This window comes from Ranitomeya variabilis, chromosome 1, assembly GCF_051348905.1.
Source record: "Ranitomeya variabilis isolate aRanVar5 chromosome 1, aRanVar5.hap1, whole genome shotgun sequence".
Taxonomy (NCBI): domain Eukaryota; kingdom Metazoa; phylum Chordata; class Amphibia; order Anura; family Dendrobatidae; genus Ranitomeya; species Ranitomeya variabilis.
In genome coordinates this window covers 977383887-977408017 of record NC_135232.1, presented here as the reverse complement: position 1 = coordinate 977408017, position 24131 = coordinate 977383887, and the positions used below count along the sequence as shown (strand labels likewise).

Genomic DNA, 24131 nt, shown 5'->3' with positions numbered 1-24131 from the left:
AAAGTCTGGGGCCTCCTCCGCTATCAAATACTGAATGCACGGTCTGCACAGTTTCTTTCCATGGCCATCCGGAAGTGGCACTCCACACTCAGCACATTCCCTATGCTTAGCTTTAGTGGACACTTTTTCCCCTGACAGATAAGGAGAGAGGGAACATAAGGGGAAACAATACATCACCAATTGAACTTTCTCGAATATCACTTACCCGTGATGTGTAAATGAGTGGTATTGTAATCTGTGGGGGGTCCTTCTCAGCCACTGATACATCTCTACGGCCTGAAGACTTTCCGGGCTTAGATTAGTGACTGGCTTTAGCTCCTCCAGGGCGACTACTGCCACTAGACCGCCTCTGGGTAACTGTTGCCTGGCGCTTCTCTGGGAGCTGACACTGCTGCTCTGGAGAGTGCTTCTGTGCTTCTTGCTCCGGTGACTCCATCCTGACGAATGAGTCTAGAAGCACCTGGCAGCCATTGACGTTCTCTGAAGTAGCCGGCAACCCCCAAGGTACTGCCCCCGGATGGGGTCAGCAAGCAAATCCGGGTGGTCTGCCCGGTACTATAATGCGCGTTACTGGGCAGCCCTCCCCCCGAGACAGCACCCCTAACCAAAACGCGTGTCCTTCATTGGTCCGGACATGTGCCCCAGCTCATCACAGAGCCCCGGTGCCCGCACTGTGCACCGTCCTCGGACCGTGTGCCCCATTTGCGCCCACGAGCCACCATCATCCTGGCGACCCCCGGCACTCTACAGGGTCGCGCCGGCAGATGTCACCACCTCCTGCCCAGCTGTGACATCGGGCCTCACTGCCGGCCGCGTCATCAGAGACCGCCCCTTCCGGTCGCGTCACCCCGACCACGCCAGAGGCACACCAGAACCACACTGCCACCGTGCACAATGCACGCCAAGACCGCCGCCGGAACCACTACCCCGACCCGGAACACCCCCACCAGCCAGTACAGTCCCAGGAGACGGCCCACCCTGTGGCTCATACTTACCAGTACCTGTGGTGACAGGCCACCTTGAAGCCAGCACTCCCCCTGAAAGCTGCTTCCTTTTGCTGCCGCCTACACAAGCAGCTCCCCTGCTGTGTGGTGCTTCCAGCATGCCGGACAGGCCGAGGAAGGGAACCCCCGTTACCTGGACCGGCCTGCCGGGCCTGGGCACGTCTTCTGTCTTCACCTTTTTTCATAAGGTATGTCTGAAGGGGTCCCCAGTCAGGGACAGGAAACCAACTGATGCAGGAGAGAGGTGCCGCCCTTTTATGTCTGTAGGTTTCCTGTCCCCGAAGGGCGGACCACCTCTCTCGTAGCGCTGTCATGGCGACTGAATAAAAATAAGTATTATTTGGGAGCAGAATTATAATTTTTTAAAAGGGTTTTATTATTATGTTATTATAATCTGTTCAGTTTATTTACTTTGCAATTTCTTCACTTTGGGCACACTTAATGTTCTACAATTTGGTAAAATATACTCAAAATTGCAGACAAATACAAACCACCATTCCACAACACAATTATTTTTAAACTTCCTTCCCCAACTATTCTTGGAAGGTCATATGTTAAACTTAATATGTTGTTGATATGCGGCAGAATTATATAGAATATATTAATATCAACAGTGCACAGGAAAATCCAGGAAATTTTATAAAGAAGTATTTTAACTGGAAATATCATATTAGGTTGGTGAAAGACAGAGGTGCTCATGTGCCCTGGTAGCATAACTGTAATACAGTGGAGTTTAACCCCTTCACAATATGCGCCGTACATATACTGCTCTCCGGGAGCTGCAAACAGCAGTATATGTATGGTGCGGCAATCGCACGGCCTCACACTGAGCGCCGCAGGGATCGGGTGCATGTGTCAGCTCTGTGTTAGAATTGACACCCTGCAGCAATGCCCACGATCGGAGCTAGCACCAATCGCAGGTATTTAACCCCTCTGATGCCGCTGTCAGTCGTGACACTGAACTGATTCCCTACGCGCTTCCATCAGGACGTTGTCCATTGCGTTGTCCTGATGGTCTCCATGGAGACCCCCTGCCGCATGTCGGCCGCAGGGTCCTGCAGGGAAGGTGGCTTGTGAGCGCCTGCTGAGAGCAGGTGCTGACATGTCTCCTTCGTGCCTGTCAGATGCCACTCCGATACTGATGCTTGTCAGATGCTGCGCCGTTATTCTGCTGTGCAGTTGCATTGCAGAGTATCAGTGCAGCGATCTGATGATATACAGTGATGTCCCAGGATGGGACAATGTAAAAAAGTTTAAAAAAAATATTACAAAGTGTAAATATTTTTTTTTAAATCCCCAAATAAAGGGAAAAAAAAGAAACAAATTGTTAGGGTGGGCGGATAGCACTAAATATAATCTATGATGAAGTGTGTTCGCAACTCGGTGTCCACCGTGCAGAGATGGAAAACTGCAGCTAGTATGAATAGTGGAGGAACACGCAGGGATCGTTGGCTAGCTCACACTGAATTAAATGTCACTCAGCGTATAGCACATGAGGCTGTGTCACTCGCAAACAGCAACAGAATAGATGCTCTGCAGTAGAGCTGTGTCACTCGCACACAGTAACGGAATAGATGCTCTGCAGTAGAGCTGTGCCAGTCGCACACAGTAACAGAGCAGATATGGCGCTAAACACGATCCCTGTTAACCCCACAGGAGAACGTAACCCTCACAAGGGCAAGGGAACAGGTAGTGGACACAATCACAGCGTGTGCACACACACAAACTCCTCTCCGGAGGTTCCGGAATCCTAAAGGCTATGCGCCTGCCTTGAATTCACTCAAATTCCTCTCTGGAGCTGACGGAATTCCAAAGGCTATACGCCTGCCCTGAGCAGACAAGTCCACACTACCATTATGTTCCACACACTCATAAGATAAAAAATGATCTTAGCGCGCCAGTGTGCGCTCCAGGAAACCTTTTATATGTTCCTGTTCAAGTCCAGTCAGGCACGACCTAGCTTGTGGACCAATCCGGAACTGCCACCTCACCCAAGCAGCTGACAACCGACCACCAATGAGAGATCGCCACCTCAAGAGCATGCTCAGTAGGGTGATTTCTGGACTTAGCCTCTGGAAAGCCTGTTCGCTGCTGCCTATTGCTAGTTACTAGTGTTGAGCGATACCGTCCGATACTTGAAAGTATCGGTATCGGAAAGTATCGGCCGATACCGGCAAAGTATTGGATCTAATCCGATACCGATACCCGATACCAATACAAGTCAATGGGACTCATGTATCGGACGGTATTCCTGATGGTTCCCAGGGTCTGAAGGAGAGGAAACTCTCCTTCAGGCCCTGGGAACCATATTAATGTGTAAAATAAAGAATTAAAATAAAAAATATTGCTATACTCACCTCTCCGACGCAGCCTGGACCTCACCGAGGGAACCGGCAGCGTTCTTTGCTTAAAATGCGCGCTTTTCCTTCCTTCCGTGACGTCACGGCTTCTGATGCCTATTTCTGCATTCAGGACCTGAAATTACGTCACGGCTTGCTGTGATTGGTCGCGTCGCGGTCACATGGGCGGCACGCAACCAATCACAAGCCGCGACGTAATTTTAAAAATGCGCGCGTTTCCTGCCTCCCGTGACGTCACGGCTTGTGATTGGTCGCGTCGCCCATGTGACCGCGACGCGACCAATCACAAAGCCGGAACGTAATTTTAAAATCCTGAATGCCTAGAAGGACCTGAAAATTACGTCACGGCTTGCTGTGATTGGTCGCGTCGCGGCCACATGGGTGGCACGCGACCAATCAGAAGCCGTGACGTCACGGAAGGAAGGAAAAGCGCGCATTTTAAGCAAAGAACGCTGCCGGTTCCCTCGGTGAGGTCCAGGCTGCGTCGGAGAGGTGAGTATAGCAATATTTTTTATTTTAATTCTTTATTTTACACATTAATGTTGTATTTTACACATTAATGTTGTTTCGATACCGATACCCGATACCACAAAAGTATCGGATCTCGGTATCGGAATTCCGATACAGCAAATATCGGCCGATACCCGATACTTGCGGTATCGGAATGCTCAACACTACTAGTTACTATAGATTTTGCTGGAGAGCCAGCAGTGACCAAGCAAACAGCATGAGTATGAGCAAGATGCTGAGACTGACATCTTTACTGAGCAGCTCCCACTGTGGCCAAAGCAAAATGGGAGACCACAGAGGCACAAGCCTTTGGATCTACCCTGTGCAGTTGGAGAATCCCAGCACCTAACACAATTATTTATCCAATAAATACATTTATTTATATAAGAAACAATAAAACTACACATATTTGGTATCGCCACCTCCCTCAACAACCCGCTCTATAAGGGTATGTTACCACGGTCAGTGGACGTTGCATACATCCACAGCAAACAACCTGCAGCGGTCAGATGTTACAGCATAGTGGATGGGATTTCAAGAAATTCCATGCCCACTATGCATGCTGAGGCGCCTTCGGCTTACCTGCGGAGACGGACATGCGGAGTGTCTTTCCAGACTGCAGCATGTAAGGGCCCCTTCACACTGGTCGATTCTGCTACGATTACGACGCATTTGCGTCATATTCGACATCGCAGTACGAGCTCGTAGCCAGCGGTCACACTCTACGATGTTAACGCTTTTTCTGACGTAGTTGCGATGTGAACGTCACGCGTCGCAATCGTACGCTACCCTTCACACCGCCATAGTCCTACGACTCCGAGCGTGACGTATTACCAGCATGGGCGTGCTAAAACGTCACGCCCAATCAGGAGACAGGTATGCGGAAGCCCAACCCACGTAGTCGCATTACGAGCTCGTATGACCGCCGTCACATACTACGATTTCGACCGCCACAGCGAGACATTTACGACGAAAGAAAGTTCTGCTCTTTCTTTCACATCGTACGATGCTGGGCTGCGTCGCAGATCGTAACGCCATGTCACACTTTGCAACCTCGGAACGAGGACGGATAAACGTCACAAATCGAACGCTCGTTCAGACTTTGATTGCACAGTGTGAAGGGGCCCTAAGTTTATGTAGCGGAGACGCTCAGTCTCTGCTGCGAAAATTACCCATTCACTTTCATCAGATATAGTAAAACCACATTATCTTCCTAGTCAGATGTGTATTAAGTGCGGGAATGCAGCTTACTACGCATGTGTACTAATTTAAATAATGGTGTACCTTGTTTCAGCTGGAAGTACATGTAGAAATGCAGTGAACGTGATTGCCTGGGACTGAGTTATCTCCAGTCCTCAGCTTCAAGCTTAGTTGTGTTCTGGATGTCAGGCTGAATGGTGGCATAATGCCACCATTCAGCTAAAGGCATACAGATGTAGCAGAGCTGCACTCATCGTGGGACTGTATGTATACCTTCTCAGCGGACAGGTAAGAATATTGTTGCTTTTTAATTTTAATTATTTTCCAGGAGACAAGGGCATCGGTGGAATAGGTCATGCAGTATGCATGGTTTAATTTAGATCTATTAAAAAAGTCTGTGTCATTATTTCAATTAAAATACTTTATTCTGGGTGTCTGTGTTTATTTACCATATAACTATAGGATTAGAAATGGATAGGTGTATTTTAGACGTCTCTCCATTATTCCATTTTTAAGCCATGGGCTTGATGTCACCTGGGAAAACAAAGGTGACATCAACCCCACAAATATGAACCCCACTTGCCACTGATACAAGGCAAGTGGGAAGAGCTGGGTGGAGTGCCACAGTTAGTGCATCTTTGGATGTGCCAATTGTGGGGTGGCTGCAGGCTGCTATTTTTAGGCTGTTGAGGGCCAAAATCCATGGGCTTCGCCAGCCTGAGAATACCGGGCCGCAGCTGTCTGCTTTTTCTTGGGCTGTTAACAAAAATAGGGGAACCCCATGCTATTTTTTTGGAGGGGATCCCACTATTTTTGCTAACCATCCAAGGTAAGCAGACTGCAGTGGCCTAGTAATATCAGGCTGGTAAGGTTCATGGATATTGGATCCTTACCAACCTGAAATATCAGTCCCAGTAGTCTGCTTTACTCTAGCTAGTTAACAAATATAGGGAGACCCCACACAATTTTAAAAAATATATATTATTTATTGATTTAAAAAGGAGGGGACCTCTCTCTGTGCTTTCCTCCACTTCCTGTGTCATGTACTTCTGGCTGTGTCACAGGATTCAACATTACTTAAATTATTACACATGCGTAGTAAGCTGCATTCCCGCACTTAATACGCATGTGATTAGGAAGATAATACGGTTTTACCGCATCTAATGACAGTCTATAGGTAATTTACGCAGCAGACACTGCGTAGACTATCTGCGCTCCAGGAGGCAAATAGCATTCCATCCCTCACGAGTCTCTCCGTATGGCTTAGTACTGTACAGACACATATGGGGTACTGCCCATACCCATGTCCCAGTATAAAAATGTAAAACTTGGGGATAACACACAATCTTGGTGGTAAAAATGTAGATTATTTTATCTTCACTACCCAATGGTATTAAAGTCTGTGACACACCTGTGATGTCAATATAATAACTGCACCCCTAGATGAATTCATTGAGAGGTTTAGTCTGTAAAATGTGGTCACTTATGGGGAATTCTGCTGTGTTTGCACCTCAGGGGCTCTGCCAATGTAACATGGCATCATGAAACAAGTGGAGCAAAATCTGCACTATAATATGGCATTTCTTCCATTCTGAGCTTTGCACTGTGCCGCAAAAGTAGTTTTTGACTACATAAGAGGCATCAGTAAACTCAGGAGAAGTTGCAAAACAAATTTTGGGTCCATTTTTTTCCTGTTACACTGATGAAAATACTAAATTTGGAGCTAAAAAAGATTTATCTGTGAAAAAATTGTTGTTTTTTTTATTTTTTAAATTTATTTTTATTTTCACGGCTTTACGTTATAAACTTCTGTGAAGCATCTCAGGATTCAAGGCGCTCAATACACATCTAGATAAGTTTCCTAAGGGGTCTACACTGTGTGCAGAATTATTAGGCAAGTTGTATTTTGATCACATGATACTTTTTATACATGTGGTCCTACTCCAAGCTGTTCAGGCTTGAGAACCAACTACCAATTAAGTAAATCAGATGATGTGCATCTCTGTAATGAGGAGGGGTGTTGTCTAATGACATCAACACCCTATATAAGGTGTGCTTAATTATTAGGAAACTTCCTTTTCTTTGGCAAAATGGGTCAGAAGAGAGATTTGACGGGCTATGAAAAGTCCAAAATTGTGAGGGAGGGAATTGCAGAGGGATGCCGCAGTCTTGAAATTGCAAAACTTTTGAAGCGTGATCACCGAACAATCGAGCGTTTCATGGCAAATAGCCAACAGGGTCGCAGAAAGCGCGTTGGGCAAAAAAGGCGCAAAATAACTGACCATGAATTGAGGAAAATCAAGCGTGAAGCTGCCAAGATGCCATTTGCCACCAGTTTTGCCATATTTCAGAGCTGCAACGTCACTGGAGTAGCAAAAAACACAAGGTATGCAATACTCAGGGACATGGCCAAGGTAAGGAGGGCTGAAAAATGACCACCTTTGAACAAGAAACATAAGATAAAACGTCAAGACCGGGCCAAGAAATAGCTTAAGACTGACTTTTCAAAGGTTTTATGAACTGATGAAATGAGAAAGACTCTTGATGGGCCAGATGGATGGGCCAGAGGCTGGATCAGTAAAGGGCAGAGAGCTCCACTCCGACTCAGACGCCAGCAAGGTGGAGGTGGGACACTGGTATGGGCTGGTATCATCAAAGATGAACTTGTGGGACCTTTTCGGGTTGAGGATGGAGTGAAGCTCAACTCCCAGACCTACTGCCAGTTTCTGGAAGACAACTTCTTCAAGCAGTGGTACAGAAAGAAGTCGGTATCGTTCAAGAAAAACATTATTTTCATGCAGGACAATGCTCCATCACATGCCTCCAACTACTCCACAGCGTGGCTGGCCAGTAAAGGTCTCAAAGAAGAAAAAATATTTACATGGCCTCCTTGTTTACCTGATCTGAACCCCATAGAGAACCTGTGGTCCCTCATAAAATGTGAGATCTACAGGGAGGAAAAACAGTACACCTCTCGGAACAGTTTCTGGTGTTTTGTTTTTGCATGTCAGAAATGTTTATTTCTAAATTTTGTGCAGTTACATTGGTTTACCTGGTGAAAATAAACAAGTGAGATGGGAATATAGTTGGTTTTTATTAAGTTGCCTAATAATTCTGCACAGTAATAGTTACCTGCACAAACATCCTCCTAAGATAGCAAAATCTAAAAAAAAACCACTCCAACTTCCAAAAATATTAAGCTTTGATATTTATGAGTCTTTTGGGTTAATTGAGAACATAGTTGTTGATCAATAATAAAAATAATCCTCTAAAATACAACTTGCCTAATAATTCTGCATACGGTGTAGTTTCCAAAATGGTGCCACTTGTGGGGGGTTTCCACTGTTTAGGCACATCAGGGGCTCTGCAAACGCGACATGGCATCCGCTAATTATTCCAGCCAATTTTACATTCAAAAAGGCAAATGGTGCTCCTTCCCTTCCAAGCCCTGCCGTGCACCCAAACAGTTGTTTTCCTCCACATACTGGGTATCAGCGTACTCAGTAGAAATTGCACAACAAATTGTATGGTCCATTTTCTACTGTTACCCTTGCGAAAGTAAAAAAAAATAGGTCTAAAGGAAATTTTTAGTGAGAGAAAAGTAAATGTTTATTTTTTCCATCCACATTCCAAAAATTCCTGTGAAGCACCTGAAGGGTTAATAAACCTCTTGAATGTGGTTTGAAGTACCTTGAGGGGTGCAGTTTTTAGAATGGTGTCATTTTTAGGTATTTTCTGTCATATAGACCCCTCAAAGTCACTTCAAATGTGAGGTGGTCCCTAAAAAAATGGTTTTGCAAATTTAGTTGTAAAAATGAGAAATCGCTGGTCAATTTTTAACCCTTATAATGTCCTAACAAAAAATAAATAATGCTTCAAAAATTGTGCTGATGTAAATTAGACATGTGGGAAATGTTATTTATTAACTATTTTGTGAGATACGAAAGTTTGAAAATTGCTACATTTTCAAAATTTTCACCAAATTTCCTTTTTTTTCACAAATAAACGCAAGTCATATCAAATAAAGGTTAGCACTATCACGAAGTACAATATGTCACAAGAAAACAGTCTCCGAATCAGTGGGATCCATTGAAGTGTTCCGGAGTTATGACCTTATAAAGTGATAGAGGTCAGAATTGTAAAAATTGGCCTGGTCAGGAAGATGAAAACAGGCTTCGGGATGAAGGGGTTCAATGGATCAGAGAATGAGTATGCGTGCTACTGCTCCATCCACGGTCTATGGGACTCCCAGAAACAACTGTGACCCCTAAGATTGCAGCTCAGAGAATGAATGCTTAGCACGACAATATTAAAAGAATCCAATCAATCCATGTATACTGTAGTATAGAAGGTGTCACACAGCCCCAGATGAAGCCGATTTTGGCAAATTTCAGTTGGGTGGAGGAACTTTTTTATGGTTGTAATATACAGGTTTTTATCTACTGCTTGTGAGAATGCTTAAACTACATAATTTGTAACAATAGACAATTACATCATCTGCAGTAAAATACTATTCTCATTCCACCAGATTTGCATAATAATAATAATAGTAATAAACTATTTGCGAATATAATAGAAGTCAATATAATTTTAGGCAAATTCAATTGAATTATACTGAAAACAATGGATTAGCCAACTTGTTCGCAGCCAATATGTGTCCAAATGTAGCACGGGTTTTTGTGCTCGTCCGAGGGGTGTTTGCCGTTAGTGCCCTGGCCAATGGCACAACTAATATTGTCCTTTCAAAAATGGAGCTGTAGGTTCCTGTGTGACGTCACAACTAGAGATCAACGAATTTGATTGGGTCCCTGCTTATTTGGCTATAGCTATAGAGCTACATCAGGAACCCAGATACCTGGATCGCTCCCGATAATGAGCTATTCGGCGCTGCATGTGTCAGTGTATGTGACAGTCACAACACATGCACGGAGAGCCTGTGTGTTGTTTTCCATGCATGTGTTGTGTCTGTCACATAGCTGCGGAGATGAACAGCTGATTATCGGGAGTGATCCAGGAAGCCGGGTTCCCTCTGCAGCTTATTAGATAAGCGCTATAGCTTGCCGAATAAGCCCTGACCCAATCAAATTCGCTCAAATCTAGATAAAACTGTGTGTATTTACTCCAGACTGCCTGAGATGTTATCGTACTGTTGTTTTTTTTTATATTCCTTTTACAGAGGCAGTGGTGTCCATATGAATAGAGAGAGGAGCGTATGTGGTTAGAAACAAGAAGATCATGGATTGACACTTATAAGTGACATCTCAAGAGAGCCTATCGAGCACAACACAAAATGTTTTTTATTGTGTTTGATATAAAAAAAGGCTAACTGAAAGCTACATAAAGTGAATCTGTTACCAGGTTTTTGCTACCTAATCTGGGAGCAGTATAAAATAAGGTCAGAAACCCTGATTCCAGCGATGTGTCACTTACTGGTCCTACTAAGCGTAGTTTTGACAAAATCACTGTTTCATCAAAAGGAGAATATCCATACAGAACTACTTGGCTTGCTGCCAGGTAGTCCAACCCCACATCCACCACTGATTGGCAGCTTTCTGCCTATGCACAGTGTACACAGGAAGCTGTCTATCAGTGGTGTGGTTATATAGAGCTCAGCATTCTGATCCGTGGTGTAACTGCAGCAGCTAAAACAGCAACGAGTAAAACATACATTGCTGGAATCAGGATCTCTGCCCCATGTTATACTGCTATCAGATGGGGTAGTAAAACCTGGTGACAGATTCCATATCCATGTGACAGGATAAATTCCATAAATCCCATTTGAATAGACATATCATGAAACTAATGATAAAAGCTACTAATCAGGCTAGACCTTATTATATAGATTAGGTTGTACTATAAATAGTAAACTCTTATCTAATAGCTAAAAACATTAATGGCAAATTGCCAGACCAAATACAAAGCAGTAACAGAATATTGTAAGTTATAGCCATGCTTCTCACCTTTGGTGAACTCTCAATAGCGCTGTCCCATCGTTTAACTCTTATAGTGAACTGCATATTCAACATAGTCATTATCCCGCTGAAGGTACTGCTGATCTTTGGGGAAAGGATTTCAAAGTATTCCTCAAAATTCGATCTTCCGGGAATTTCCTTTCTGTTGAGTAGTTTCTTGACTCCATCACCAACCTGTAGCATATTCATGTCTGTATCAAACATGAAATGAAAAGGAAAGGTCTTGCAAAAGATAGAGGCCGAAATAACGACATATGATTGCGGTTTGCACGGGGATAAAGAAGGTTTTGTGTTGTTGACCTGAACAGAATACAATATATAAGGCTCCTTAATAAAGTCATTTCCATCATTGATGCGTTGTGGGATCAACGTCACTTCCACCTCAGTTTCATATAAAGTATACGCTGCTGCCTTAATGATTCCAGGGAGAATTAGTGTGGTGATGTTGTTAGGAAAGAAATAATACACGTTTAGGAAATCTGGATCTTTTTCAAGGCACAGAATTGATCCTTCTTGCAGACCACCATCATTTTCATGTGGTCGGGACTGTCCGCACTGCTTCAGGTGGGTGCTAAAACTGTTCAAAAAGTCTTTTAACGTCCCGCCAACAACTTCCAAAACGTGCTCGTCCTCTTCGTAACATATTTTAAAGAGCTCTTCACCTAGAGATGCTTTAACGTCATCTATAGGGATACCTAGAATGAGAACAATGTATCATTAATTAGACTATAACCTTAAAGGGGTTGTCCGGTCTAAACCTACAAGTCTGCAGACGCTCTATGTGACTGCAGACTTATGAATCCTCATATTGCACGCAGTGCACGCTGTGAGGATTCTCCGATGACGGCACCGGAAGAGGAAGGAGTGTGACCACCAATATGCGCTTTGCATACATGCAGTCATGTGACAAGTAGATGGGCAATGCAAGTGTATTGAGTGACTCCGGACACAGTCTAGTCGGAATGTGGCTGAAGTAAGCAGATCGCATCATTGCGGTTACATGACCGGTCGCTGCTAGAGCCAGAGAATCCTCACAGCGTGCAGTATGTGCAATGTGAGGATGAACAAGTCTGCAGTCACAGAGTTCTAGACTGGACAACCCCTTTAATATGTGGAAACAATGAGGAAACATGGACATGATCATAATAGTGCACTCCTTAGTGTAATGACGTTATCCAGGAGATCAGCTAAAGCCACATTTTTTGGCTTGTCAAACTCCAGGGGTAAGATAAATTGGCCATCCTCACATTTCCAAATGTGATATTCTATTGCAAGTGCGAAATTTCAAATTCATAATTAGACATACAATAAAAGGTTGTCCATTATCTAGTTCAAAAATAAGACTTGCAAATTTAAAGGGGTTGGCCACCTTTTGGGGATAACTTTTTACATTTCACTTAAAAACATGTATTTTCAGCTTAAAATTAAATTTGCAATCAGGTTTCATTACAAATTACGCATTGTTTCGCTTTTACAGGCTCTTTCTTTCCCGGCTCTTTTAATTTTAATGTACTCTATGGTTATAAATCATCTGAGAGGAGCTCAGAAAAAGACAGATGTAAGTAGAAATACAAACTTTCCTGTTGAACCGTGAGAATGATCTCAGTGACAGATTCCCAGGTGAAGAGGTCGCCACTTTCTTTTGTTAGTGCAGCTTTCCTCACACACTGATCAGCACTTCTGTCCACACAATGGCTGCTGGTGGAGGAGCGTGTGACCAGACCGGCCCATCAGCCTCTTCCAATAGAAAAGCAGCTTTCCCATGTGAGGTGTTTTTCTATTGGAGGAGGCTGATGGGCAGGTCTGGTCACATGCTCATCCACCGCCAGCCATTGTATGGACAGAAGTGCTGGTCACTATACTGTAAAGTGGTGATGTCTTCACACAATAAGTCAGCGAGCTGGCTCTGACAGTTCAACAGGAAAGTTTGTAACTCTTATCTGTCTGCTTCTGAGCTCGTCTCTGTTGATTTATATCCACAAAACACATTAAAAGGTGAATGTGCTGGTAGACAGCCTGTAAAAAAAAAAGTGCAAAAATAAAAAGCATGTAAATAAATCCAATTGAAAAAATAATAAATAAATTGTCCTCAAAGGGAGCAAACCCGCTTAAAGCTATGTGCACACGTTGCGGATTAGGCTTAGGAATTTCTGGTGAGGAATCTGTCTCTCCTGGCAGAAAACGCACCTGCGGTTTTTTGTGCGGTTCCGCAGCGTTTTTTTTGTGCGTTTTTGCTGTGGTTTTCTTGCAGATTTGCTGCGTTTTTTACCCCTGCGGTTTTCTATAATGGAATGGGTACAAAAACGCTGCAGATTCACAAAAAAGAAGTGACATGCTATTTCTTTTAAACCGCAGCATTTCCGCAGCGGATTTTCCGCAAAGTGTGCACAGCATTTTTTTTTTCTCATTGATTTACACTCACCGGCCACTTTATTAGGTACACCTGTCCAACTTCTTGTTAACACTTAATTTCTAATCAGCCAATCACATGGCGGCAACTCAGTGCATTTAGGCATGTAGACATGGTCAAGACAATCTCCTGCAGTTCAAACCGAGCATCAGTATGGGGAAGAAAGGTGATTTGAGTGCCTTTGAACGTGGCATGGTTGTTGGTGCCAGAAGGGCTGGTCTGAGTATTTCAGAAACTGCTGATCTACTGGGATTTTCACGCACAACCATCTCTAGGGTTTACAGAGAATGGTCCGAAAAAGAAAAAAAATCCAGTGAGTGGCAGTTCTGTGGGCGGAAATGCCTTGTTGATGCCAGAGGTCAGAGGAGAATGGGCAGACTGGTTCGAGCTGATAGAAAGGCAACAGTGACTCAAATCGCCACCCGTTACAACCAAGGTAGGCCTAAGAGCATCTCTGAACGCACAGTGCGTCGAACTTTGAGGCAGATGGGCTACAGCAGCAGAAGACCACACCGGGTACCACTCCTTTCAGCTAAGAACAGGAAACTGAGGCTACAATTTGTACAAGCTCATCGAAATTGGACAGTAGAAGATTGGAAAAACGTTGCTTGGTCTGATGAGTCTCGATTTCTGCTGCGACATTCGGATGGTAGGGTCAGAATTTGGCGTAAACAACATGAAAGCATGGATCCATCCTGCCTTGTATGGAGCATCTTTGGGATGTGCAGCCGACAAATCTGCGGCAACTGTGTGATGCCATCATGTCAATATGGACCAAAATCTCTGAGGAATGCTTCCAGCACCTTGTTGAATCTATGCCACGAAGAATTGAGGCAGTTCTGAAGGCAAAAGGGGGTCCAACCCGTTACTAGCATGGTGTACCTAATAAAGTGGCCGGTGAGTGTACATTGTACTGTAAATCAATTGCGGATCTGCAGCGTTTCTGCACCTCAAAAAACGCTGCGGATCCGCAGAGAATCCGCAACGTGTGCACATACCCTAAGTCTTCGAGATATTTTAAGATTAATTTTTCAAGAATGTACCGTACATTTTATTGTATATAGAATATTGATTTCAATTGAATTTCAATCATTTAAACAGTAATTATAGCAATGCATATGTGAAGCTAAACATAAGTTTGTAACATTCCTGAAGACCCCTTTTAATACTAATTCTAGTAGCTATCAAAATACAACTACCTACATACATTAGATTATCTCTTAACTGCCTTCAATTAGTAACACAAAACTTCGCAAGTTCTGGGCGTTTCATTTTCCTCTCATAAAACTGACTTCATTCCTACATACTGACAAGCAGAGCTCTATATAGACCTGATGCAAATGTCAAAATCCATATTGTTTTCATGGACCAACTAGCCTCATTAAATGTCCACCAATCAGAAAATATTCACAGATCTGCGGTCGCTCAAGAGCCTGTTTACACAGGCAGAGCGCTCTGAATGATGCGTACCGAACAATCTATAATTGCTCGTTGAGGGCGCATAGGCTGCCATTGTTCTCGGCAGCACGGGTCCTGTTTATAAAGAATGATGTGCAGCCAAGAGAGATGATCATTTGAGCAGAACAAAAGATCATTTCAAACAATGAATGTGCATTTTGCTCGTCCATAGCCTCGTTATATTGAAAGATAATCGTGAAATGAGCATTCTTAAAAATAATTATAATATTTCTGCTTAAAAGCATCTTCAGCCTTTTAGTTTCTTTTCTTTTGCTTTTAGTTCCTTAGCTCCAGTGTGCCGGCATATAGCCTAGGCAAACTTGCAAACTTCAACATACTGGACATTTAGATTGAATCAAGAAAAGTCAAAGTGGTTAAAATTTTTGGACAACATTCAGTATCAACAATAGTAGAAATGAGAGACAAATCCTTTCAGAATGTAACCCCTACAGTGGTCAGAAGATTGATTTTGCCTGAGAAAACCACAGCTAGCCTGGCATTTTCTTGGTACACTGATGAGCAAAAGGTACCGTATATATTTGAGTATAAGCCGACCCGAGTATAAGCCGACCCCCCTAATTTTACCACAAAAAAACTGGGAAAACTTAATGACTCGAGTATAAGCCTAGGGTGGAAAATGCAGCAGCTACCGGTAAATGTCAAAAGTAAAAATAGATACCAATAAAAGTAAAATGAATTGAGTCATCAGTAGGTTAAGTGTTTTTGAATATTGATATCGAATCAAGAGCCCCATATAATGCTCCATAAAGTTTATGATGCGCCCCATAAGACGCTTCATACAAAATACGCCCCATATAATGCTCCATACAGTTTATGATGGGCCCCATAAGATGCTCCACATTAAAATATGCCCCATATAATCCTGCATAAAGGTTAATAATGGCCCCATAAGATGCTCCATAGACACATTTGCCCCATATAGTGCTGCACAAATGTTGATTATGGCCCCATAAGATGCTCCATACACACATTTGCCCCATACAGTGCTGCACAAACGTTAATTATGGCCCCATAAGATGCTTCATACAGACACTCGCCCCATTTGCTGTTGCTGCGATAAAAAAAAAAAAAAAATCACATACTCACCTCTCGTCGCTCAGGCCCCCGGCACTTGCAATATTCACCTTTCCTCGATCCGGTGCCGCTCCGTCTTCTGCACTGACGTTCAGGCAGAGGGCGCGCACTAACCACGTCACCGCGCCCTCTGACCTGAGCGTCACTGCAGAAGACGCTGAAGACGGAGCGCCGCGAGAACGAGGAGAGGTGACTATCGCGCAGAGCTCCCCCTCCCCATTATACTCACCTGCTCCTGGTGCGGTCCCTGGTTCCCCGGTGCCGCAGCTTCTTCCTGTATTGAGCGGTCACCGTTACCGCTCATTACAGTAATGAATATGCGGCTCCACCCCTATGGGAGGTGGAGCCGCATACTCATTACTGTAATGAGTGGTACCATGTGAACGCTCAGTACAGGAAGAAGCTGTGGTGCCGGGGAACCAGGGACGTGCAGGGACTGCACCAGGAGCAGGTGAGTATAATTAGACAGCTGCCGCTCCCCCTCCCCTGCCGAAAACCAGAGTATGACTCGAGTATAAGCCGAGAGGGGGACTTTCAGCCCAAAAAACATGGGCTGAAAATCTCGGCTTATACTCGAGTATATACGGTAATAATGTTTTAAACTTATAATTGGCATATGATTAGTGATGCAGAGTCTTGTCATTGCACTCCTTTTTTACTGTTTTACGCCTGGTAGTGGAAAAATCTTTTTCTTCCTGTGTACTAGAAAATTACAACATGTTCTCACATTCCTTAATAGCTCAGTGTGTTATTAGCTTGATTCCCAAGTGAAAGATCACTGGTTCAAATCAAGAGGCAGCAATGAACAAACTTTCCCAAGAAAAGAGAAACAGCATCATCCAGCTCATCGATAGTGGTAACTCAGCCAAGAAAATTGCCAAGCTGCATCATGTGAGTGCCGTGACAGTTGGAAGAATATGAAATGAAGTCTGGCCATCCCTTCAAAAGCCAAGAGGTGGACGTCTAGGCAAAATATCGGAGTCAACAAGTCGGCTCATCACAATGTCTATCAGTTCTGACGCGACAACCACGACAGTGGAGGTGGCTCATAAGCTTCGTAATAGTGAGATCACAGATGTCCATGCAAGCTCCGTGCGAGGCTGGAATGATGGCCCGAAAATAGGTGAAGAAGCCTTGACTTCAATATCGGCATAAGAGCGAAAGCTCAAGTTTGCAAAAAAGTACAAAAAGTGGACAGTAGAAGATTGGAGATGGGTGATTTGGAGCGATGAGACAAAAGTCAATACACTAGGCTCTGATTGGTGCAAATGGGTATGGAAGATACAAGGTAAAAAGATTCTAACAGATCAAGAAATTGAAGGAACTGTCAAGTTTGGTGGAGGAAGTATAGGGTTGTTTTACAGCAAAAGGCATTGGGTACTTGACCAGGATCAATGGTGGTCTCAATGCTAAGCTATATGCGAGTATCCCACTAGACGAGTTACTTCGTACACTTGAGTACTATGAGTATGAAAAGGACAAAATAGCGTTCCAGCAGGACAACGACCCGAAGAATAAGTCAAGATTGGTGAATAAATGGTTCAATGACAATGAAGTAGAGGTGCTTGATTGACCCCCACAGTCCCCAGACCTCAACTCAATCGACAACTTGTGGGTAGAGTTGAAGAAAAAGCTGTATACATACCCAAGTGAGTGGACCAGTATGCACCAACTTTGAGAACGTGTAGAAGAGACCTGGGAAACTGAATGCTGCCGGGGGGATAAAAGTTAATTTTCTCTACGTGCCAGCACCAGGCAGGTTAATTACCCTGCAGATTAACCCCATATCTGCAGGTTATTTGCATGTTTGCTGGTGACAGGTTCCTCTTAATAATTCTTAACATGCCCCTGTATCTGATACTGTTCTCCAATGAAATCAAACAACGCACACTGGAGATTACCATATTTTTCAGATTATAAGACGCTCCGGATTATAAGACGCACCCCAAATTTTGAGGAGAAAAATAAGAAGTTTATTTTTTTTAAATAAAATGGTGGTGCTTCTTATAATCCATGCGTCTTATTGCTTACCGGGGGTGGTGGCTGCGGTGAAGCGGGGTCGCTGCTGGAGGAGGCCGGAGTGGGGTGATGCTGCAGGTCAAAGGCTGGCATGAGGAGGGTGTTCCGATGTGCGGCGCTCCGCATCGGGGGTCTCTGGTGCCACTGCGGCGGTCTCCGCTGCTGTTGCGGGTGTCTCCGACATTTTGTGAAAGGCCAGAGCCCCCCGCAGTTTCATGGTTTCCTATGTGCTGAAATCTCATCTCCTGAGATCTTGGTGCTGAGATCTCCATCTGCGCATGCACTGCCCCCCGGCAGCCATTTTCCCAGAGTTCACCGCACAGGAAACCATGGAACTGCGGCGGGAGGCTCTGGTCTTTCACAAAATGTTGGCAGAGCCCACCGCAGCACCGGAGACCCCCACGCAGCACCGGAGACCACCGAGCAGCACCGGAGACCCCCGCATAGCACCATCGGGCACCCGCAGCACCCCCTCATCCCAGCCTGCAGCAATGGTACCGGTAAAGTGTATACACATTATCAGACGCACCCCCATTTTCCCCCCAAATTTGGGGGGAAAAGTGCGTCTTATAATCCGAAAAATACAGTATACAGTATATGAAAATCAATACAAATTAGAGGCAAATGTGTAGCCGCAACTAGTTAGATTACAGTTAGTATAGTCAAGCAGCAACTGTACTACTTGCTACATCCCTCACCCTTCACCATTCATAAGCCACCTTGTAATGTCTAATGACTATAGTTACATTTTGTCTTCAGAACGTGAATAAAAAAATAATACCTGCAGCACTTGATTGGTCTATAACAATTTTCTCAAAATCATCTCTCTCAGCAGCTTTTGCACACACTGGTAAAGCAGGCAGCTTGAAAGTAACACAAGTAGATCTGCAGACAGAACAATAAGATGTAATTACATTCAGTACAATGAACACATGACAAATCTAAACATGACTGTGCCAAGCTATTCTATTGTATTGTTTCACAAGTAACAGTAATTGATATATAGTTTGGAATTGTTCATTTATATTGTGTATTCAACTCTGGGCTGATTCTGTAACTCTTTGTGCTGCATCCTTGTATTTTCTTTTCACAAACTGCCATGTCTCACTCATCTTTAGAAAAAAAATACTATGTTTTTGTGGCATTTTTTTATGTTATTTAAGGCAAAAAGTAATATGAAAATAATAAGTGGAATACATAAAACTGTCCTTTTCAACATCAAAGACACCATTTATAGGCTAATTTACGCATTCCCAACTCAGTGAATTTTTGCACTTTTGTTTGTCTTTTCTTTCCCTTCTTTCAAGAGCCATAACATTTTCCTTTTTTCCATCAACATAGCCATTTGAGGTCTGTTTTGTTTTTTGTGTGGGAAAAGTTGCAGTTATACTGAACAAAAGAAAAAAAATCAATGTGGGATGGAAATGGGGAAAATCATACAATTTTGCTGTTTTTTGTTTTTATGATGTTGCAATAAAAATGATCTGGTAATATTTTTCTCCTAGCAGTGCAATTTCAGCAATATCAAACTTGCATAGCTTTTTTTATGGTGTTCTTTATATTGTGAAAGATGTGTTGAAGGGTGGCAAACATACTTTTGCAGATGTAGTGATACCAAATGTTATTTGTTTATAAATTTCTTCATTGAGAAAAGTGGAGTGATTCAAAAACTTATGTTTTATTTATTTAAGAATTTCCAGAAACTCTGTTTAATGCTTCTTACTTATTTTAGTCCCCCTATGGGAATTCAACTGTGCGATTGCTTGTACTATATACTGTAATACATTGATTTCCTATGAAATTAAAAAATGTCAGCACTCGCTGTCCCTGAGCGCTCGTGCGATGTGACACGTGGTGTCCGGTGCCCAGTCGGCACTGGCGTCATTGTCTCTGCCTTCATATGGATTGAACATGAAGAGGAAGTCAGGGAACAGCTGCAGGCCGGAATTCCTCTTCATGTTCATTCCTTACGAAGGCGGAGACAATGACGCCAGTGCTGATTGGGCACCGGACACAACGTGTCACATCGCACGAGCACTCAGGGACCGCGAGTGCTGACACCACTAGAACATCGCCAGCACGGGAGGGGAGTATAGGTTTTTTACTTTGTCGGGGCCAAACATTTAACTCAAAAAAGGGTTGTCCTAGTAGTGGACAACCCCTTTATATAGATATAGGCTCGCACTGCAATGATAACCCTTTGATACCCCATGATTGCATTGGCATTGGAATGCACACTGATCACAGATCGCACTACTTAAATGTTGCTATGAGAGACTGGCAGTGACATTTAGGTAGCTCCCGAAACCATCACTGATTGTGGATACTTCACACTATACCTTGGAAATCAAGGTCACAGAGTCTGAAGGAAGAGTGGAGAGGCACACAATCCAAGCTGCTTAAGGTCTAGTGTGAAGTTTCCACAATCAGTGATGGTTTGGGGAGCCATGTCATCTGCTGGTGTAGGTTCCCTGTGTTTTATCAAGACCAAAGTCAGCGCAGCCATCTACCAGGAAATTTTAGAGCACTTCATGCTTCCCTCTGCCGACAAGCTTTTTGGAGATGGAAATTTCATTCTCCATCAAGACTTGGCACCTGTCCACAATGCCAAAAGTACCAGGGGGTTCCAAGACAGAGCCTTGAGCGATACCAATAGAGAGAGGGTGAGATGAGGAGGTTACTATTGTATAAAAAACACATGGATAGAAAACAAATAAACATCAGAGCGCCAACCGTCCAGAAATACCAGGATAGTCCGTAAAATTAGGGCACTTTTTTGCTCTGTCCAATAAAAAAAATGAAGGAGTCTGTGATTTGTTTTGACGCTGAGGAAATTTATACAGATTTTTTGACAGTAGTTAAAATCATTTTACATTTCACAGTAAATGCAGATGATATCTAATATCAAATATACAGTTGTGGCCAAAACTATTGACACCCCAGCAATTCTGTCAGATAATACTCAGTTTCTTCCTGAAAATGATTGCAATCACAAATTCTTTGGTATTATTATCTTCATTTAATTTGTCTTAAATGAAAAAACACAAAAGAGAATGAAGCAAAAAGCAAAACATTGATCATTTCCCACAAAACTCCAAAAATGGACCAGACAAAAGTATTGGCACCCTCAGCCTAATACTTGATTGCACAACCTTTAGCCAAAATAACTGCGACCAACCGCTTCCAGTAACCATCAATGAGATTCTTACAATGCTCTGCTGGAATTGTAGACCATTCTTCTTTGGCAAATTGCTCCAGGTCCCTGATATTTGAAGGGTGCCTTCTCCAAACTGCCATTTTTAGATCTCTCCACAGGTGTTCTATGGGATTCATGTCTGGACTCATTGCTGGCCACCTTAGAAGTCTCCAGTGCTTTCTCTCAAACCATTTTCTAGTGCTTTTTGAAGTGTGTTTTGGGTCATTGTCCTGCTGGAAGACCCATGACCTCTGAGGGAGACCCAGCTTTCTCACACTGGGCCCTACATTATGCTGCAAAATTTATTGGTAGTCTTCAGACTTCATAATGCCATGCACACAGTCAAGCAGTCCAGTGCCAGAGGCAGCAAAGCAACCCCAAAACATCAGGGAACCTCCGCCATGTTTGACTGTAGGGACTGTGTTCTTTTCTTTGAATGCCTCTTTTTTTCTCCTGTAAACTCTATGTTGATGCCTTTGCCCAAAAAGCTCTTCTTTTGTCTCATCTGACCAGAGAACATTCTTCCAAAACGTTTTAGGCTTTTTCAGGTAAGTTTTGGCAAACTCCAGCCTTGCTTTTTTTTGTCTTGGGGTTAGAAGTGGGGTCTTCCTGGGTCTCCTACCATACAGTCCCTTTTCATTCAGACGCTGACGGATAGTATGGGTTGGCACTGTTGTACCCTTGGACTGCAGGGCAGCTTGAACTTGTTTGGATGTTAGTTGAGGTTCTTTATCCAACATCTGCACAATCTTGCGTTGAAATCTCTTGTCAATTTTTCTTTTCCGTCCACATCTAGGGAGGTTAGCCACAGTGCCATGTGCTTTAAACTTCTTGATGACACTGCGCACGGTAGACACAGGAACATTCAGGTCTTTGGAGATGGACTTGTAGCCTTGAGATTGCTCATGCTTCCTCCCAATTTGGTTTCTCAAGTCCTCAGACAGTTCTTTGGTCTTCTTTCTTTTCTCCATGCTCAATGTGGTACACACAAGGACACAGGACAGAGGTTGAGTCAACTTTAATCCATGTCAACTGGCTGCAAGTGTGATTTAGTTATTGCCAACACCTATAAGGTGCCACAGGTAAGTTACAGGTGCTGTTAATTACACAAATTAGAGAAGCATCACATGATTTTTCGAACAGTGCCAATACTTTTGCCCACCCCCTTTTTTATGTTTGGTGTGGAATTATATCAAATTTGGCTTTAGGACAATTCTTTTTGTGTTTTTTCATTTAAGACAAATTAAATGAAGATAATAATAACAAAGAATTGTGTTTGCAATCACTTTCAGGAAGAAACTGAGTATTATCTGACAGAATTGCAGGGGTGTCAATACTTTTGGCCATGACTGTATGGGCTGCAGATAATTACACCTTATAATCGTTATGATTTATTATGGTTTTACAATTTGTCCGTAAATAATATCATCTGTCTGTCTGTGATTTTTTTTGACAAGCTGTCCAGAAAAAATAAAAAGTGAAGTTACTATAGTATCAGTTGGAGACAGTCAGGGAAAATTACAGATTCCCTATAAAGGACACCTACTGTAGAAAAGTCACAGATAATGTAGAAAATCAGATATACAGTATTCACTTGATTGATCCCCGTGGCACTGCAGAGTTAGTAAATATCCATCTACTTTCTCTTTGAAGTGTCAGTCTATCAATAATTGCCTCACATGGGAAATATTTTAATCAATTCTAATGCAGTGAATGTCATCGGCCGGCAAAATAGTGTGAGTGAAAATATCAATAGACTATAATATGTCCATGTGCTATCCTTTAAAAACTGGACAGCACATGTGTGATTAAGCCATGATGTCCCTCTACACTATTATGTTATGGGACAAGAAAAAAACTGTTGAATTTGTGCCCATCGTGAAACAGTGACATCAGCCAGTGAAGTTAAAGCGGTATTTCTATCTCCAAGATCCTATCCCAATATGTAAGGTGTAATAATAATAATTAGAAATGTAGTATAGTTTTTTTGTGATTCGCTATGTTTCTCTTCTCATGTGCAGGCACTGCAGGACCTTAGGTATCCCTGGTTACGACCACAAGTAACTAGCTATCTAACTGTCATTATATCGGTGGTCGTAACCAGGGATACCTAAGGTCCTGCAATGCCTGCACATGCGAAAAGAGACATAGTGAATCAGAAAAACTATACTGCATTTCTAATTGGAGGTAGTTGATAATATTATTATTACACCTACTACATATTGGGATAGGATCTCGGAGATGGAATACCCCTTTAAAGACAGTGATGTATACTGACAAATGTATCATATCGGTAAATGAGGAAACTAGGAATGATCTCAATAAATTAGCTGAAATTTAAACTAAAACAATGCCACTTTTTATAAAGGTAGGTTTATACAGGTGCTTCTCACAAAAATAGCTTTTTGATGATATTGAGAAGCACTTGTACTTCATATTTCTGTTGGGTAAATCTAACATATACATAAATGTTTGAGAATATTTACTGCAGAAATTCTAGGTATAAATACCAGCATCTCAATAAATAGAAGTAAAAAACATAAAACATGTATGCAGGTGGCTATGGTAATTAAATAATTGTAAAGAAACTGGACATTTCTTACTAATGCTTGTCCCAAGTACAGCACAGACGCCCGCATGCTATTTTTTTTGCCTTTGTTGCAAAATTCGATTGCTTTTATAACAACATTTATCTACAAAATGATCAGCGTGTTCTTCAAGAAACTGACACTTATGTATCTCGATCTCTGAACAGTGCTCTAATTCGGTCAGCTATCTAACTCAACATCTTGCATCAGTTTTTCCTTGCACCTTCATTTTGCTTGTGTGATAACGTCAAAGATGTGGCCATCGGTGTTAAACTGTAGGCAGACTGCTTTGTTAGTCACCTAATAGAAAACAGGACTG

General features: G+C 43.0%; 1 protein-coding gene across 1 annotated transcript in view; it reads right to left on the bottom strand.

Annotated features, from left to right (window-relative positions):
• The window catches only part of GUCY1A1 (guanylate cyclase 1 soluble subunit alpha 1), a 103527-nt gene that overhangs the window by 46955 nt on the left and 32441 nt on the right, over positions 1-24131 (bottom strand). The window contains exons 3-4 of the mRNA XM_077279394.1: positions 18810-18913; positions 11035-11741 (exon numbers count right to left, since the gene is read on the bottom strand). Coding sequence (XP_077135509.1) covers positions 11035-11741; positions 18810-18913 — 811 coding nt within the window. The remainder of the gene's footprint in view (positions 1-11034; positions 11742-18809; positions 18914-24131) is intronic.